The sequence below is a fragment of the Triticum aestivum genome, chromosome 1A (assembly GCF_018294505.1).
Source record: "Triticum aestivum cultivar Chinese Spring chromosome 1A, IWGSC CS RefSeq v2.1, whole genome shotgun sequence".
NCBI classification, from domain to species: Eukaryota; Viridiplantae; Streptophyta; class Magnoliopsida; order Poales; family Poaceae; genus Triticum; species Triticum aestivum.
In genome coordinates, this window is record NC_057794.1 from 354,374,854 (window position 1) to 354,391,786 (window position 16,933).

Genomic DNA, 16,933 nt, shown 5'->3' on the forward strand with positions numbered 1-16,933 from the left:
GAGTAACTGGCCGAATAGCTAGTAGTAGAATGGCCAATTCTCCCATCCATTGGCAAGGTTGGATTCACATATTGCAAATCAGTTGCCAATGAATAAAAAGGTGAAACACTTTCTTGTATGCTATTGGAAATTTTAACATGAGGTGTTTCAAATTGATTAAACAAACCCATCATGTTACTCATCGGCATATGGATTTGTGGGGTTGCCGATGCATGAGAGTTTGGATACATATGTTGTACGTTGCTAAAATCATAAGAATTTGAAGCATGAAAATTGTTTTGCATCGGCCCTTGCGCATAATTAAATGCATGATTGATAAAACTAGGGCTAGCCGATACATTATGCTCATTAGGTGATCCAGCAACAACATATGAATTATTTGCATCTACAAAGGAGAATTCGGTATTCATATTACCTTTGTAGATTTCAGCAACTTGATGACGATCTCTTCGTAGCAAGAACGGGCCAGAGACCGTTTGAAACTTCGTCCCCAGCGGAGTCGCCAAAAAGTGTGTTGACACACGAACACGTCACGTGTACCCTCGACGCCGGGGGTGATGCACCGCAGCTCACGTTGAAGGAGACATGACCGACAACGCGATACGCAAGACAGTCAGCGGGCGCTTTTGAAGACCCGAAACCCCACACGCCCGGGAGGGACCCCGTCAGGGAGTGCGACGGCTATGGGCTGCCCTAGGTCGATTCGCTCGCCCCTAGAGCCTCGTGGATCGCTGCCCTCCAATGCGAAGAACAAACGAATAACGAGAAAGAAAGATACAAGGGTAGGGGATAAAGATAGATGAACACAAAAGTGTAATAGATTGATTAGTTCGATTGGCGTTGTTTCAATCGGCCGTCACCCACAACATATATAAGAGGCGGCTGGACTTCCCGTACAAGCAAAGAATTTATCTAGGCTTTCCTTACAAGAAAATTACATCAATTCACGTCCAAAACCCTAGTCAAATTCGGACTGGTTTATTCGAACTTTCCAAAACTGTTTGGTTTAAACTGGCTGCACCTTGCGGGTCTTTTTTGCGGTGGCAAACGATCTTGGATGAAAATAAGCCCAAAAGCAATCTTGACCGTTTCGACGAGACGAACAACTTTCATGTTGAAGGTTTTTTTATTAGATATCATCTTGAGGGTCAGATCGGTCTCGCAACATAAGCTATTTCCTTGCGCTACCCGTCAGACATGTGTCTGGTGGGGCGCGCCACATCTCGCCTCGTGACAAGGCTGCACTTCGATTACTCTAACTTTTGCATACGAACTCGGATTTGAACAATTTTTATATCAAAATCGATCGTTTCGACGAGACGAAGACAACAGGTGTAGATCATTTTTCCATCCGAGATCATCTGAATAACCTTTTGAGCCCATCTTCAACTTCTCATTCGATTGACTATCACAACCTCCAACTCGGCAAGTTTTCCATCCAAGTAAGCTTTCCACACCGGCAATGTTTCTACCCGGCAAGCTTTCACACTGGCAAGGTTTCACTCCGGCAAGGTTTGTACTCCGCCAAGGGTTCCTTCGTGACAAAGTTTCTCCCCCGGCAAGATTTCACACCGGCAAGCTTCCACACCGGCAAGGTTTCACTCCGGCAAGGTTTGTACTCCGGCAAGGGTTCCTCCCTGACAAGGTTTCTCCGCCGGCAAGATTTCACACCGGCAAGCTTCCACACCGGCGATCTTTTTGTGCCGGCAAGCTTTCCACGCCGGCAAGCCTTCACACCGGCAAGATTTTACCCCGGCAAGGTTTTCGCCCCGGCATGTTGCTTTATGATCGTGCCACTTTTGAGCGTCAACAATTCCTAAATATAGGGTGTAGCACGGAAATTAAAGAACACACATGAAGGGAAAATTTCACAAGTTTTGGGCGATATTACAACTGACTAATTGGCATGATAAAATAGAGGAGATTGCCTAATATAGGTAAATGTAATCAAATCCCTAAAAAAATTATCCAAACGAATGATGCAACGCAATACACCTTATATTTTGAGTTTTTTCTCAAAAATCTATACACCTTATATCAAGGAACGGAGGAAGTATTATGATACCGTATATCATATTAAATGATGTACTACTTTATTTCATATATGATAATTAATAAGACAATCTAATATAGTAACCTATGATACTATGCATTACGAAAGTAGTATCATACACTAGTATCATATGCATACTGTCCATTACACGTTCAGGTTTTGCTATCAGAAGACTAAATTCTCCTCATGCCGCAGTTTTTTATTTCGTGGAGTGCATATACTACGGAGTTAGTACATTTTTCTGAGGGACTAGTGGTTGGGGCGCCACCCCGTGGCGCCGCTTAAGAGGAAATTGTGCGCATATTTTTATTTTAAAAAATACATAGAGTCCTTGCCTCCGTCTAAAAACACATCTCAAAAAAAATCCTCACCTTTATCTGAAAAAGAAGTAAAAAATAAAAAATAAAAAATTACCACAACAGCCTACCGGCGAGTGCCACTTTGCATAACCCTCCATTTAAAAATACCAGAGGTCCTCATTTTCATCTAAAAAATACATTTTAAAAAATAATCCACACCTTCATCTAAAAAGAATTCTAAAAAATTTCTCACTGCGGCCAACCAGCTTGCGCCATGTGACATAGTTGGTTGACCGCCCTTTACGCGTAGCTTAATGGTTTTAATAATTGTCTAGTGTTGTAATTCAACAGCGGAGATGGGCCCCAGGCAGCCCAGGCCATGGCCTGGGGGCGTGAGGAAATTCCCCAGCCTAGAAAAAGAAGTTGGCCTGGGGCGCAGCCCACTCTCTCTAGCCCTTCTGCTGGGCCTTGGCCAGTCAGCCCAATAACAAATAGCGGACGAGGGGACTGAGCAAAGAGACGAAAGAAGAAAGGAGCCGTCTCGTGCCCGTCGAACCCTATCCATCCCGCCGCCCGCCGCCCGCCGCCGCGTCCCGTGTCCGGTGTCTCGTTGACCTGCGCCCCTGCCCATCCGGCGAGCCCCATGCAGCAGCGAGCAGTCCCCTTCCATCTCCTTCTTGGCTGCTTCCCTTGCTGATCTGCAGGCTTGCTTCCCTTGCTGATCTGCAGTCCGGCATCCTTCGGCGTTCCGCCTTAGCAAAAGGTACAAAAGGTATCCCCTTCTAGCCATCTCAAGTTCTCAACTCAAGCTTAAATTCCACAGAAAATGTGGCCGTGGCCCTCGGCATTAATGCTTTGATAGATTGAAACATGATTTTAATTAATTCTTGTTGCCCTTAGTATTTTTTTGATCTCAATTGCCCTTAGTTTTGTAATTCCACAGAAAGGACCTGAAGGCCGATCTCCATTCGCTTTATCATGTGATATGCTAGTAATTGCTTTGTGTTTTCTACTCCCTCCGTAAACTAATACAAGAGTATTTAGAATACTAAAGTAGTGATCTAAACACTCTTATATTAGTTTACAGAGGGAGTACTTATTAAATGGCTAGTGTAATCAAAATTAGGTAGCTATTCCAGAACTCAGAGACTTGCTGCTACTCATCACTCTTTATCGTTATTATTCTAAAACTGACTCCTAATGCAGCATCCATGTTAAGCCACGTCACGTTAAAAAGAATAGTCATTGCACGTGATAAAAAAAAGTGCGACCACTGCATGTGATAAAACCCTGAGCCCCGCGCCCACCTGTCTGTCCAAACCCCCTCTCAGCGCTTTCACCTCATCGGGCTCCCCCGCCGTTCTTGCTAGGTTACCGGGCTCGCGTGTCCCGCCGCCAGCAAGCAACACAGCGCCGCAGCCGTTGCTCGCGATGCCGACAATCAGCGTCGGCCGTGACCGCCTCTTCGCCGCACTCGGCAGGGTCTATAGTAAGCGCCCCCCCTCGAAACCCTGGCACATACTCCTTCCCTTAACCCGCCGCAAGAACACCTAACTAATATCGTTTCTTTGTTGTGGATGCTCCAGCGCAAGACGAATTCGAGACACTCTGCTTCGATTTTGGCATCGAACTCGACGACGTGGTGAGCTGCTCAGATCTGTGCCATTTTTCTCTCCTACTTGCATGCTTTGGTATTTGGGTGTTAATTTTGTTTGATGTGATTTGCTTCATTGGGTTTGTGTAGACAACAGAGAAGGCCATTATCCGGAAGGAGAAGCACCTGGAGGAAGATGTCGAAGCGGACGGTGATGACGAGGTCATCTACAAGATTGAGGTTGCTGCCAATAGGTAAGCGCATTTTGGTTTCGCCAGCTGAACTGCTCTGACTTGAGTTGCTATGGTGTGAGATATCTGTCCGTCTTCGGGTATCACTAGCTCAATTAGTCTGCATTGAGCTGCTAATTGTCAAATCAAATGCGTGTATGCATTGGTGTCACTGTAGCTGTAGTCATGTAACCCGTTTGCTTTCTTTTATTTGGGTGAGCAAATTTTGTTCTGCTATTCAGTTCAAAGTTTTTGGTGTTTATCGGTATCGTGCATGGCATGTGTCACTTAATTATTGGACTTTGCGGAGATTGACCTTGTTATCCGTACTAATGTCAGCTCAAGTCTAACCTGCATATATGGTGATTCTTTTGGTTTTGGCATCAAATTCGGAACCAACATCTGTAGGTTTTGTTCACTCTGATTTTTATTTAATTTGACATAAACTTTGGCTGCACCATCCCTATATATGATAGTAATTCTTGTTACTGGTAAGGTTTTAATGAGTAGTTTATTTTGTCTTGCTACTTTTGTATTTAATTCTATTCTCTTGTTCATTTTGGGTGTAGTAAGAAATTATTTGGTGCTGTGAGACACTTGTAGTATATTAACTTGCTTTCTTGTACATGTTTGATGTGAGATAATAATACTTCAAATAGTTAAACTTCCACACAGCACATTGTGTTCAACCACGAACTTTTGCTTTCTCAGCAAAAGAGAAAGAACTGCTTTCTTGTATATGTCTGATGTGACATAAGACTTCAAATTGTTGAACCTTCAAATAGTCTACACTGGTTTTATAGATGGGAGTATCACCTTATTAGTATTGCTGGCATCAAGTATGCACTGGAAATGTCTTGGTTAGCCTTATGCTTTAACGATATGTTTTCTTAGTTTACTAAGTTCAATTGGATGACTTGTTGGTTGTTAAAAAAACTACAAAGAATTAGCATAAGATTTCTTATGCAGTGTGATGTCCATTACAATGCATGCAGATATGATTTGTTATGTCTTGAAGGATTAGCAAGATCTCTTCGCATTTTCACTGGGAGTGAAGCAACCCCTACATTTAAAATTGCTTCAATCCCCCGTGGTTCAATGCTTCAGATGCATGTTAGACCGCAGGTAATGAGTTGAAGAAGGTTCATTTTCACCCTCATCTAGCTCTTTATTATACATAAGGTTAATGCATTTTACCCTTATAATTTCTTATGGCCATATTACGGCATATGCCAAATTTTCTTTTAATATACTTGAAAAAATATGAGAAAAAACAGTAAGGCTGAGTATCTTCAGTGTTTTGCTAACTTCTGGGTAACGGTTCTGTATTAGCTGTGGATAAAATCGATAGACAGAGTCTAAGGGTTTGGTGTTCGTCTCAATTGGAAACTCTCTTGAACAACTTCATTAAAAAAGGGCAACCTGGTGCATGTAGCTCCCGCTTGCGCAGGGTCCAGGGAAGGGTCCGACCACTTTGGGTCTATAGTACGCAGCCTTTCCCTACATTTCTGTAAGAGGCTGTTTCCAGGACTTGAACCCATGACCTCATGGTCACAAGGCAGCAGCTTTACCACTGCGCCAAGGCTCCCCTTCTCTTGAACAACTTCATTGTTAATGCATATTCTGGATAAAAAAACATTTCAGAAAAGGAGAAATGACAATGTGAGTTAAATGAATGACAAAAAAGGGATTTGGAAAAAGAAAACAAAGGCGGACTTAATGCACTAGTTTAATTTCCTATACATATGTTTGTCATGCTTAATCCATTTGTGTCATAAATGTTCCGTTGTAGTCCTGACCATTAATATAACCGAAAGAGGAAATGCAATTCTTAGATGTTAACTTGCCCATGCTTTTGAGATTCTAGACGCTAGCAGCAGATGACATGCCAAGTAATGGATTACGTCATTTTTAAAATGTTGTCCTGTTTCTCTAGAAGGTAATGGATTATGTATGCACACATCTAGTATCTATTAAAGGAAAGTCAAAGCCTTGACCAGCTGATATTTATTTCTTTTGCAGACGTCACAAATTAGACCATATGTAGTTTGTGCTGTCCTAAGAGGAGTAACTTTTGATGAAGTCAGATACAACAGCTTCATTGATCTTCAAGACAAACTCCATCAAAATATTTGCCGGTATAACTTGTCTGGCTAGCAGTGGCGTGTTAGTTTGTTTTATGTGAGTTGAAGATCATCACCCTTAGTTAACTCACTGTACTGTGCTGGAGGACAGGAAGAGAACTCTTGTTGCTATTGGTACCCATGATTTGGACACTCTGCAAGGACCCTTCTCATACGAGGTAGATTTTTGACCTTGCTGCAATTAGCTACAGTTTTTTGATGCTCCTTATTAATTCCGTCAAACATCCCAGAGAGCTTTGTATTTCCGTCAGGCACATCCTTGCTACTTCATTTTTCTGTTCTTCTCTGTGGTTGGTTGGTGGGAGCCCATATTTCTGTTTGAGGATCATTGCTAAAGCTTTTTTTTAATGTTAGTTAAGTTTTTTAGGGATAGAGAAACGCAGGACATGTTGTGGTCCATTTAATTGATTTTGCACGCATCATGAAGCTGCGCATGCCAAGGCTATAGCTTATTGGCCCCAAAAGCTCCCTTTGGCTGCCTCAGGCCCTGTTTGGGGGAGATTCAGGTTTGTCTTGAGTTCACCAGAAGCAAAGTATACTTCTAAACAGGCTGTCTTCAAGTTGGAGCTTACTCTCAGCTTCTATTGATAAACTGGAGCTCCTTTTCACCAGCATTTTAGAGAAGCCATAATTTGGGGGAAACGTGGGCCCAAGGTGCCCCTGTTATTTGAACCTATTATTTGAACCTATTGCATTATGGTCTGAAGCTTTGTAACACGAGCCCAAGGTGCTCCCCACTGTTTGGTGTTATTCCAGCCTATGAGTTCAATCGGTGCGGACTGCTGTTGATTCCGGGGAGGTTAACTGACAGTTGAAAGGTGGGGATTCGGGTCTAGTTAGTAAAATTTGAAGAGTAGCTCTCCCTGACCTGTGTGCAATCTCCTGATGCTATTGACTTCAGATGGAAATTCGGAGAATCGGTGTTAATTTTGGTGTAACTGGTGCATGAACCTTGGAACCATTGTGCATCCTAGGCATGGTTTCGTGTTCATAGTTGTTGTTGATGTACATGTTGAATAGTGGTGTTTGGATGTGACGTCCCCAATTACAGTGCACTATTTATGCTGTCCATATTCTTTGATAGCTTGGCTATTTGAAGTAAATACAAAGAAACACCATAGGTGCTGAGCTTTTCAAGTGTACCATAACTTGCTATTATTTTTCTTTATGTTTCGAGATTTTTGTGGGAATTTTCCACCTTGCAAGCAATTCTTGACTATAGTATACATCTTCTTATGTGCCTCTTGCAGATAAGCTTTTTTCATTTTAATCAAAAATCAAAAATATTGTTTTTCCTTTATAGCTGATGATGCGACAACGCAAATGCCTCTGTTGATTCCTATCATCCTTTATTTGACATATTAATTAATCTTTTCAGGCTCTACCACCACAGGAAATCAATTTTATCCCATTAAAACAGGTAAATAACTCACCACTTTCAACCAGGTGATACATTATCCCCACTTTACACGTTACTGTTAGAGCATTTCTGCAGTCTTTTGTGCAGGTTTCTGGGAAAACAGAAGTTTTGACTTGCATTTCTTCTTTTCGTTTGCTTTGTTATATTGGTTCAGGAGCAAACGTTCAGAGCGGATGCATTGATGGATTTCTACAGAGTAAGTAGCCATGCCACAGGTTATAGTGCCTTGCTACACTTAATATTGCTACTTATGACCATGGGAACCAGGATTTTCTGAAGTTCTGCAGTTCTATACCCTTGATGCTTAGTTCTGATTTTCCTTAAATACGCTCTCTGTACATATTGGTCACCGATAGCTTACACTTTCTTTTGGCAGTCTGACATGAAGTTGAAGAAGTTTTTGCATATTATCGAGAATTCTCCAGTTTACCCAGTTATATATGATAGCAACAGGTAAACCAATTTCATGGTATTGTGGTTACATTTCTCAACTTGTTTTTGTTACAAGGCGTATAGTCTGGTTATAAAAGGCAAGACACATGTTTGGTTGCCAGTTCAATACTTAGCTTAAATTGTTTGTACCAGGACTGTTCTGGTACTTATTCTGGGTCCTTGGTACAAACAAGCAATTTATCGAATGCACTGTACAAACAAGCAAGCTGACACTCTAATACTTGCAGAACTTTATTATCGTTACCTCCTATCATCAATGGTGCACATTCTGCTATCACCCTGAAGACAAGGAATGTGTTTATCGAATGCACTGCTACAGACCTTACAAAAGCAAATATTGTTCTGAATACAATGGTAGGTGTGATGTAATGCTTGCTATCTTTTAGATTGGAAATGTGCTGTCCTTTTGGATGAAGATTAGATTTATTTTGTTGATGCACCTGCTACCTATGTGTCTAGGTCGCAATGTTTTCGGAGTACTGTGAAAATAAGTTTGAAGTGGAACCAGTTGAAGTGGTATCTCATGATGGAAGCACAGCCATTTATCCTGATCTTTCATGTTATAAAATGGAAGTTTCGCTCTCTGATATTGTTGGACCCATTGGAATCTCCCTAGATGAGACGCAGGTATATTTTATTGAAGCCTGAAAAATCATCGAGTTCAGCATATCATTTCGCCGGAAACCATGGACCTCATATCTGGATAAATAGTTCAAATAAGTGATAGATTTTGATCTTTACTGTAGAACAGCTGTTTTTTCTGATGCAAATTGCAATGTTCTACCTGTATGCAAAATTAAATTAAACAAATATTTTTTATAATCAAGTCAATGTTTTCTGCTTGAGTTCTTTGAATTTAAGTTCGCAGCTTTGATTAAGTGTGGTGATATGACTGAGTATTTGAAAGTTCAGGTTATCTCCCTTCTGAACAAAATGCAATTGCAAGCGGAACTTTGTTCATCAAATGGGGAGCCTTGTATTTCGGTGTCTGTCCCTCCTACAAGAAGTGATGTTCTGCATGCTCGTGATCTAGTAGAGGTAACATATGCAATTCCCTACCTATCGAAGGTTCTTTTTTTATAGTTATTATCTAGAATTGGTTGATAGTTTCTGGTTTGATTTTCATTTTCATTCCATACAGGATGTTGCTATAGCTTATGGGTACAACAATGTGCCAAAATCAAAACCAAAGTCTATGACAATTGGTGGAAGGCAACCACTGAACCGTTTCTCTGATAAAATTCGTGCTGAGGTATGTGCTTAAAATATTCAGTACCTTGTAGCAATCCTTCAGTGGTGTTCCATATTCATATGCATATGTTCACTCGATATTTTACTGGGAGAAAAATGTTTGTGGGGCAGGTTGCAAGAGCTGGTTATATGGAGGTGCTCACATTTGTTTTGACTTCACACGAAGAGAACTTTGACATGCTAAACAGGACAGACAATGGAAATAAAGCAGTCATTATTGCAAACCCCCGTACTTCTGAATTTGAGGTGAATTGCTCAAGTACTAAAGGGTGTCTTTATGATTGGATCTTTCATTTATTTGTTACAGCCGTTTGCAGTAGAAAAATGTCTGTCATTTCTTTTGTTAATTGCATGTTAATCAGCGAGCAGTGTAAGCGTCCGTTCATTGAGGCCTGGCCTTCTATGTTTGGTATCTTTATTAGCTTCGTTTTTGAGAATAGTTGTAGATAATTACATATGCGTACAAGTAAAATCAATAATGCATGCACAACTAGTCAACTACCACCAGGTGCTGCATTATCTACTGATTAAAGTTGATGAAATGCTATGGTTCTGTCTTTTTGATTAATTAGTATAATCATGAATTCATGGACAACTACTCTCTAGTGCCGCATTATTTACTGATTGAAGTTGATGAAATGTTATGGTTCTGTCTTTCTGATTAATACCTTTTGGATGCTCTTATAGTTATACATATTGTCATCATACTCCTGGTATATGTGGTCATTCATATTTAGCTGTCTTCACTTACCTACTGCAAAATAAATCAATACATTTTGTTTCTAATGTAAGATCTTGAAATATAATTATACAATTCACATGTGCTTATTCCAGTACGCAATGTATGTTTTGTTTTGCTTGTGATCTTGCAGGTTGTAAGAAGTAGTCTGATGTCATGTTTGTTGAAAACGCTGAAGCATAATATAGACCATCCAAGACCCATAAAGGTACTTTATGTAAACAAACAATCGTATTCATCAGCTTAGTGTTAGCAGTGTTACTGAGGTACCCTTCATGTGGCTAATGTGCATATACTCCCTTTTTTATATAATAACAACATTCTAATTATTGGCTGACAAGCACACTCCAAGTCTCCAACCCAACCGGGTTCTCTCTTTCCCTAGCTCGTTGAGAGTCGTCTTCTGCTCCCTGGCTCCTTCCCTTTTCTTCTCCACCGGCAGTGCCGGTTGGAGCAAGGTTGGGATTGGATGCGGGGCTTCTTCTGTAGATAGTAGGCTTAGATTTATGTTGTTCGGCCTTGTGCTGTGGTCTGGCTTCATGCCGTTGGGAGTCTGCCTTCAGATCTCGCGAGCAGAATCCGGTGGCCGTTGTCGTCGTCCTCTGCAGCGTCTTCATCATGGAGGCAGAGGGATGGCGGCGGATCTGGCGAATCCCCTCTCAATAAGCTCGCGGTGGCACTTGGAGACGCCGCTGTGGTGCTCCTCCCCTTCCTTCTCTGCCGTCATGTGGCGGCCGGGGTAGCGGTGGAGAATCGCAGCAAGTTCAGCTCCAACAGTGCCTCTCCTCGTCGGATCTATATCTCTTGCGAGGATGGAGTCCGTCCCTGCTCTCGAGGAGGTTCTCCAGCTTCTCCTTTCTTTGCATGTTCCTTCAGCAGATGAGAAGCGGCGGAGTTGATGCAGATGGGGATGACGCTCGTCACCAACGGTGGTCTTGGAGAGGCTACGGCGCCTACGGTAGCCAGCCGGTCCTGCCAGCAATCCGGTGCATCCTATGGCCGAAGGGCGGCCCTTTTCAATCCTCCCGGCTAAGTTGCCACAAGGGAGGCACTACAACTTCAGTGCAGATTCCATGGCATACAACCTATAGCTCTAATACCATGTTGATGATAATTAACTTGATATTAGTAGGAGGCCAAAGCCAACATATATACATGTACGAGAGGATGCCAAAAGGCTAGAATACAAAAGGCCAAAGATCATCATCAATATAACTCTAACAGAGGGGTCGTTGGACCAAGTGGTCTCGTCCCCGGCGCGGTTGTTAAGGACCCGATTGCATTTTACTTTCGTCTTCTGGGGTCCTCCTTGCATAAGTCAGGGATCTGGTTGTAATCTGTATTTTTCTTTGGGTCCTGCTGCTAGATGCTCTGTACCACCGCTGAAATATTAATGATGCATCTGGGGCCTTCGAGCCCCTACCAGTGTTCATTTTTTATTTATTTATCGGCTGATACATAATATTGGTTTGTAATAATTATGTTTTTTAATACACGTTATCATGATTTTCTAAAAGAAACGCTTTAGAGTTGCTTATGTTGCTAATAACCAATTGGCCATAGTATATTTTTTCAGCATTGTTATGTGTGCAGATTTTTGAAGTTGGTGATGTAGCGTCATTGGATACTTCACGTGATGTTGGTGCCTCTAATAATCGCCGGCTTGCAGCTTTGTACTGTAATAGTAATTCTGGATTTGAGGTAAATAAGCAATTACTTTTGTGCAGGAGTAATATTTAAAGTGCTTTGTTCTTGGCCTTGGCTAATTGTTATCAATTACCCAGGAAATTATGGGTTTGGTGGATAGGATTGTCAAAATCGTGAGAGCTCCACACATAAATTTCGGCCAGACTTACTATGTTCCTTCAAGTGTAAGCATTTGAAATTCTCGATACATTTGGGCACATCCAACGTTCCTTTGGTTGTTATGAACATCTGTACTGATGTCTTGTCTTGTAGGAACCCGAGTTCTTTACTAAAAGACAATGCAAAATTGTTATGAGTGATGGAAAGCAGGTTGGCTACTTAGGAATTGTCCATGCTGAGGTAATTTTTTTTTATCATGTGCAAAAAAAAAGCCATGGAATGATGATCTGTGAACAGTTAATTTGACCTAGTCTGTTATATGCAGGTGCTAAGAAAATTTGGCATTCCGGACCCCTGCACCTTCGTTGAGATTGACATTGAGGCTCTTTTGTAGCTGCCATGTATATGAATCAGGGGATTCGCCTGTTGGTTTTGTTCACCTGAGTACCTGACAGTTTGGCAGGCGTGTGGTATCTCAACACAACAGGACCCCCATTTTAGTTTGGACACTACATGCTCAATTGTAGTAGCTCACATTGGTGCTTGCATGTTTGAGTTGGAAAAGGAAGAAGTATCATGATACTGTAGACGCCTCAGCTTTTTGTGAGTGAAAGATGTGCCTTACTTTGTTTCCGTTTTGATACAATTATACAGCACCATTTTGGCACACATGTTTCTATGAAATATGCCAGTTATTAATATTGTGAAGAGTTTGATGGTGGAAAGGCAACCACTTAGTTCATGAATCCCTTCCGAACCATGTTTGACATGATGCTTAAGTAAATTTAGCGTTCAGCGTCTTTTTCACAAAAACCTGACAATTCAGTTCTGTTAGTCGAACAAACCCTGACCTGCCCACTTCTTTTCCCAGCTTGCGGCTGAACTCTGCTGTCTACTTCTCCTGATATCTGTTTGCGTTGTTTTCTGAATGGATCAATTGTAGGCGCTTTGCCTCCAGCTGCAGAGTTTTTCTTTCTTTTTTTCTTATTACTAGCAAAAGAGCATGTGTGTTGCAACGGGTTATGCATAATCTAGTCACTGATGCTTCACTACGGAGCAAAAACCGGACTTCAAGCCCCCTCCTCTTGTGTCGGTCATGGATGTTGCTGAGTCAAGCCACTGTGACAAAATAAGATGGTGACTTAAACTGTTCATTTAGGCCCTTGTGTCATCTTCCTGAAAAGTGGGAGGACGACTCTGCTTGTGGCTAGAATTTCCTCCTTTTAATACGTCCATATATATTACATGTTAATGTCACCAATCTCACGCTTGCAATGAATCATATATAATTGCATATATCATGCATTAGTAATAAATTAAGAAGAAAAAATGATGCCAACATGCAAAAATAGTAATCTAACCTTTCATCGAATGGTTTAGACAGACCTATGTTAGCATGGCGATGCTGGTTTTAATACCAGATATTAGCGTCCAACTCGGACTAGTCCATCCACATTCTGAACGTTTATGCGTACATGGACCAGTATTCAGCGGAAAGCACACTCCATTTCAAAAGTTCAGACTGAAAGAAGGATGGATACTCTCCCTTATAAACTGGTCATGGCCCTAATAACCTGGATCATGCATAAGATTGGAGACACTACGCTACACATAGCCGGCCCTGCCGGCCGCGCGGGCGGGGTGTAGCTGTCTACTTGATCCTAACGACTTCTTAATCGTTCATCGTCGTCTCACCATGACCGCTCAACCCCCCATTTGACTCAGCAGCAAGCATACACACGTAGTCTGTACTACGAGTAGAACTTACGTCCTCCTCATGTGAGTAGTATCAGGCTATCCAGGCAAACCGTCGAGCCGTGGAGTCCCTTTCCTTTCTCAAGTCCACGGCGCTGCAGAGTCGGACCTGGCCCGCCGGCCGGCACGTTCAGGTGCACGCACAATGCATATGCATGGCTGCACGCGTAAGTTTCCAGGCGCGATGGATATATGGATCTCTCCTGGCCGGTTCCGCCCTAAGTACTACTAGTAGTACGCTCTATTTTTGCGGAGCATGATTTTTATTTTATTTGATCGCTCCATTGTCTGATTTAAGCGGGCCTGCATATCATGTCACTGGTTCAATCTTTAAGTTGCTCCAATTTTTTTTGAGGGAAAGCCTTCATGACGCACTTTATTGCAAAACAAACAGCGATACATCGTTCATTACATCTGAAACAATAAATCTAGGGGGAACATCATCCCAAAAAATAGTAGAATTTGAAACAAAAGCATGTTTAACTAAGTTGTGCGCCACGTAGTTCACCTCCCGATTACAATGATGCACCGATATTGATCCAATCCTGGAGGCGATCTGAAAGCAATCCGCAAGTACTGCTGCATATGGAGACCATATTTGAATTGTTCCATTAAACGCTTCGACGAGTTCCAAAGAATCTGTTTCGACAGTAACAGGAACACATTGAAGTCCTTCGATGAGAGATAAACCTTTCTGGAGAGCTGTAGCTTCAGCCGTTGCTGCATCAAAAATATTGTGGAGAGGCCAACAAGCACCAGCAAGTGCCTCCCCTCTATCATTCCTTAACACAGCACCTGCACCACCAGTACCATTTTCTGAGAATGAAGCATCAACATTGAGTTTATATGTGTTCCTGGATGGCTTTGTCCACATAACTTGGAGAGGTTCAGTCGTTCAGACTTACAGTGCGCTGCAACAAAATTGCATGTCAGAGCATGGATAGAGAAGGCTATGCGTGTAGGATCAGCCACACGTTCTCCCTTGACGAATTCCCTCCTGCCACCATATATACCATGCTCCCACAAGAATTAATTCCTTCAGACCAACATTATCAATTACCGGCGATGTGGTTTTGGGCTGTCGAAGCATCTCTTCCAGAACAATAGAACCTGACCTATCTACAGGTGTAAATTCATCAATGTAGTCTAGCAGTCCCAAAGTATGCCATACTTCCCTTGCTCGACTACACGTAAACATAAGATGTTTGATATCTTCTGCACCACACTCACAAACAGGACACTGAGAAGTCGTTGGGATATGTCTGTTCGCAAGAATTGCCAATCCTGGGACCATACCATGTAAGGCTTTCCAGCCAAAAATCTTCACTTTACTCGGCACTTGCAATTTCCAAAGGATTTCCCACACTGGGTTACGCTCAGACGGTCCTTGGCCATCTGCCCGAATGAGTCTGTGTCTATGTGAATGATCCCATTCTATGTAGTATGCCGAACGCACTGAAAAAATATATGATTTTGTGAAGTGCCATGCTATGAAGTCCTCATCAAGGTGTGCACTCAGAGGGATACTAAGAATTATGTGCACATCAATTGGAGAGAGAATCTCTCTCAAAAGAACCTCATCCCAAGTTCCTGTAGTAGGATCTATTAATTCATTAACAGTTTGCAGCAAAGTGTTCCCTCTTGGTGTTTGGATCATACGAGAAGGACTACCAGGAACCCAATGGTCTTCCCAAATGTTAATCATTTCACCCGTACCGACACACCAAATATGCCCTCTTTGAAAAGTGCTTGAACCTGCCACAATACTCTGCCACGTAAAGAAAGATCCTTTCTTCGGACCTGCTCTAATAAAAGAATAGTTCGGAAAATACTTTGCTTTCAGAACTTGCGCACAAAGAGAATCCGGATTTGAGAGTAGCCTCCAGGACTGCTTTGCAAGCATAGCTAAGTTAAAAGAACCAATTTAGTTTCGCCTTGGTAGAAGAACGAAACCTACTGGCCATGCAACACATCTCAATGCGGCCAATGATGTTCTCACTTCTCTCCAATTTAGTTTCGTCTTGGTAGAAGAACCAAACCTGCTAGCAGCCATGCAGCACATTCACGAGTCCACCATCATCTTCTAGAAAACATGCTTTTTCCCGCTTTATTATATAGTATAAAGCAACAACCGAACCAAGTACATGGTCAAACAATACAAGATGATGAAGTGACAGTCTTACAAAGCCGACCCTAGGATAAGGCGAATCTCATAGCAACTCAATGGTGTGGATAAGGGGTGCAGCCACCAAACATGGGTACAACCACTACTTTTCCTTTTTCTAATCAAACAGTGCAAAAAATATTAGCATATGTTGACGAACATAATCGCTTATTCGCCTCTTGTTTTAATTATATATAATAGATAGATAATATAAAGTTTCACAATAACAAATATACGTGATGTGAAAATATATTCAATGTTGATTCTAGTGGTATTGACTTGGTATTGCGGATGTTAATAATTTTGTATAAACTTGATCAAAGTTTGAATTGATACAAACCAAATATGCAGAGTAAATAAAAATGAAGGTTTTTTTTGCAAAAAAAAGTAAAAAAAAAAAGAAGGGAGTACTGTTTATGCGTTCAGGTTTTGCTGTCAGGAGACTAAATTCTCCTCATGCTGCAGTTTTTTATTTCATGGAGTGCATATAATAGGGAGTTAGTACATGCTTGTCTAGTTTTTTTTTGAGACAAAAAAAAACTAGACAGCCCAGGCAGCCCAGGCCATGGCCTGGGGGGCGTGAGGAAATTCTCGAGCCTAGGAAAAGAAGTCGGCCTGGGGCGCAGCCCACTCAGTCAGCCCAATAACAAATAGCGGACGAGGGGACTGAGCAAAGAGAGTCGAGTTTTTGACGAGAAGAAAGGAGCCGTCCCGTGCCCGTCGAAGCCAAATCCTATTCGGCGCCTGGTACAGGGCGCACCCCCCCTGTACACTTGGTTTTATAGCGGGCCGGCCCATCTTGCTTTCCTGTTTCTTAAAAATTCCCAAAAAAAGGTGCTCCAAGCGACTCGAACCACGCCCGTTCGTTTAGGTAGCCAATCACAACAACCAGTTGAACCAGATAACCACATGTGCTATGGTTGTTCTTTTTATTTTCTTTATATATTAACGCAGAAAAGGTAGTTGTTTTCCCTGTTTCATTTTCTATCTTTGTTTCTTTTCTCTTTCTTATCTTATTAAAATGA

The 16,933-nt window shown here is 41.9% G+C and overlaps 1 protein-coding gene across 2 annotated transcripts; it reads left to right on the plus strand.

Moving 5' to 3' along the window:
• The first annotated feature begins 2,861 nt into the window (after positions 1-2,861).
• On the plus strand, positions 2,862-12,697 carry LOC123050526 (phenylalanine--tRNA ligase beta subunit, cytoplasmic). Of its 2 annotated transcripts, none has more exons than XM_044473311.1 (20): positions 2,862-3,115; positions 3,723-3,841; positions 3,939-3,994; positions 4,097-4,200; positions 5,172-5,301; positions 6,199-6,314; positions 6,412-6,478; positions 7,699-7,740; positions 7,895-7,936; positions 8,117-8,193; positions 8,421-8,547; positions 8,653-8,820; positions 9,106-9,231; positions 9,335-9,445; positions 9,556-9,690; positions 10,317-10,391; positions 11,777-11,884; positions 11,968-12,054; positions 12,143-12,229; positions 12,315-12,697. In XM_044473311.1, the coding sequence occupies exons 2-20, from the start codon at positions 3,784-3,786 to the stop codon at positions 12,381-12,383; spliced, it is 1,785 nt and encodes a 594-aa protein (XP_044329246.1). In that variant the 5' UTR covers positions 2,862-3,115; positions 3,723-3,783; the 3' UTR covers positions 12,384-12,697. The 2 variants fall into 2 exon arrangements, with proteins under 2 accessions (XP_044329246.1, XP_044329252.1); XM_044473317.1 differs by having other exon boundaries at positions 2,866-3,124.
• The last annotated feature ends 4,236 nt before the right edge of the window (positions 12,698-16,933 follow it).

Coding starts and splice junctions, on each gene's coding strand:
- LOC123050526 (XM_044473311.1), top strand. CDS start 3,784: ATGCCGACAATCAGCGTCGGCCGTGACCGCCTCTTCGCCGCACTCGGC. Junction 5,302..6,198: donor AGATGCATGTTAGACCGCAG/GTAATGAGTTGA, acceptor TTTCTTTTGCAG/ACGTCACAAATTAGACCATA. Junction 12,230..12,314: donor TAGGAATTGTCCATGCTGAG/GTAATTTTTTTT, acceptor TGTTATATGCAG/GTGCTAAGAAAATTTGGCAT.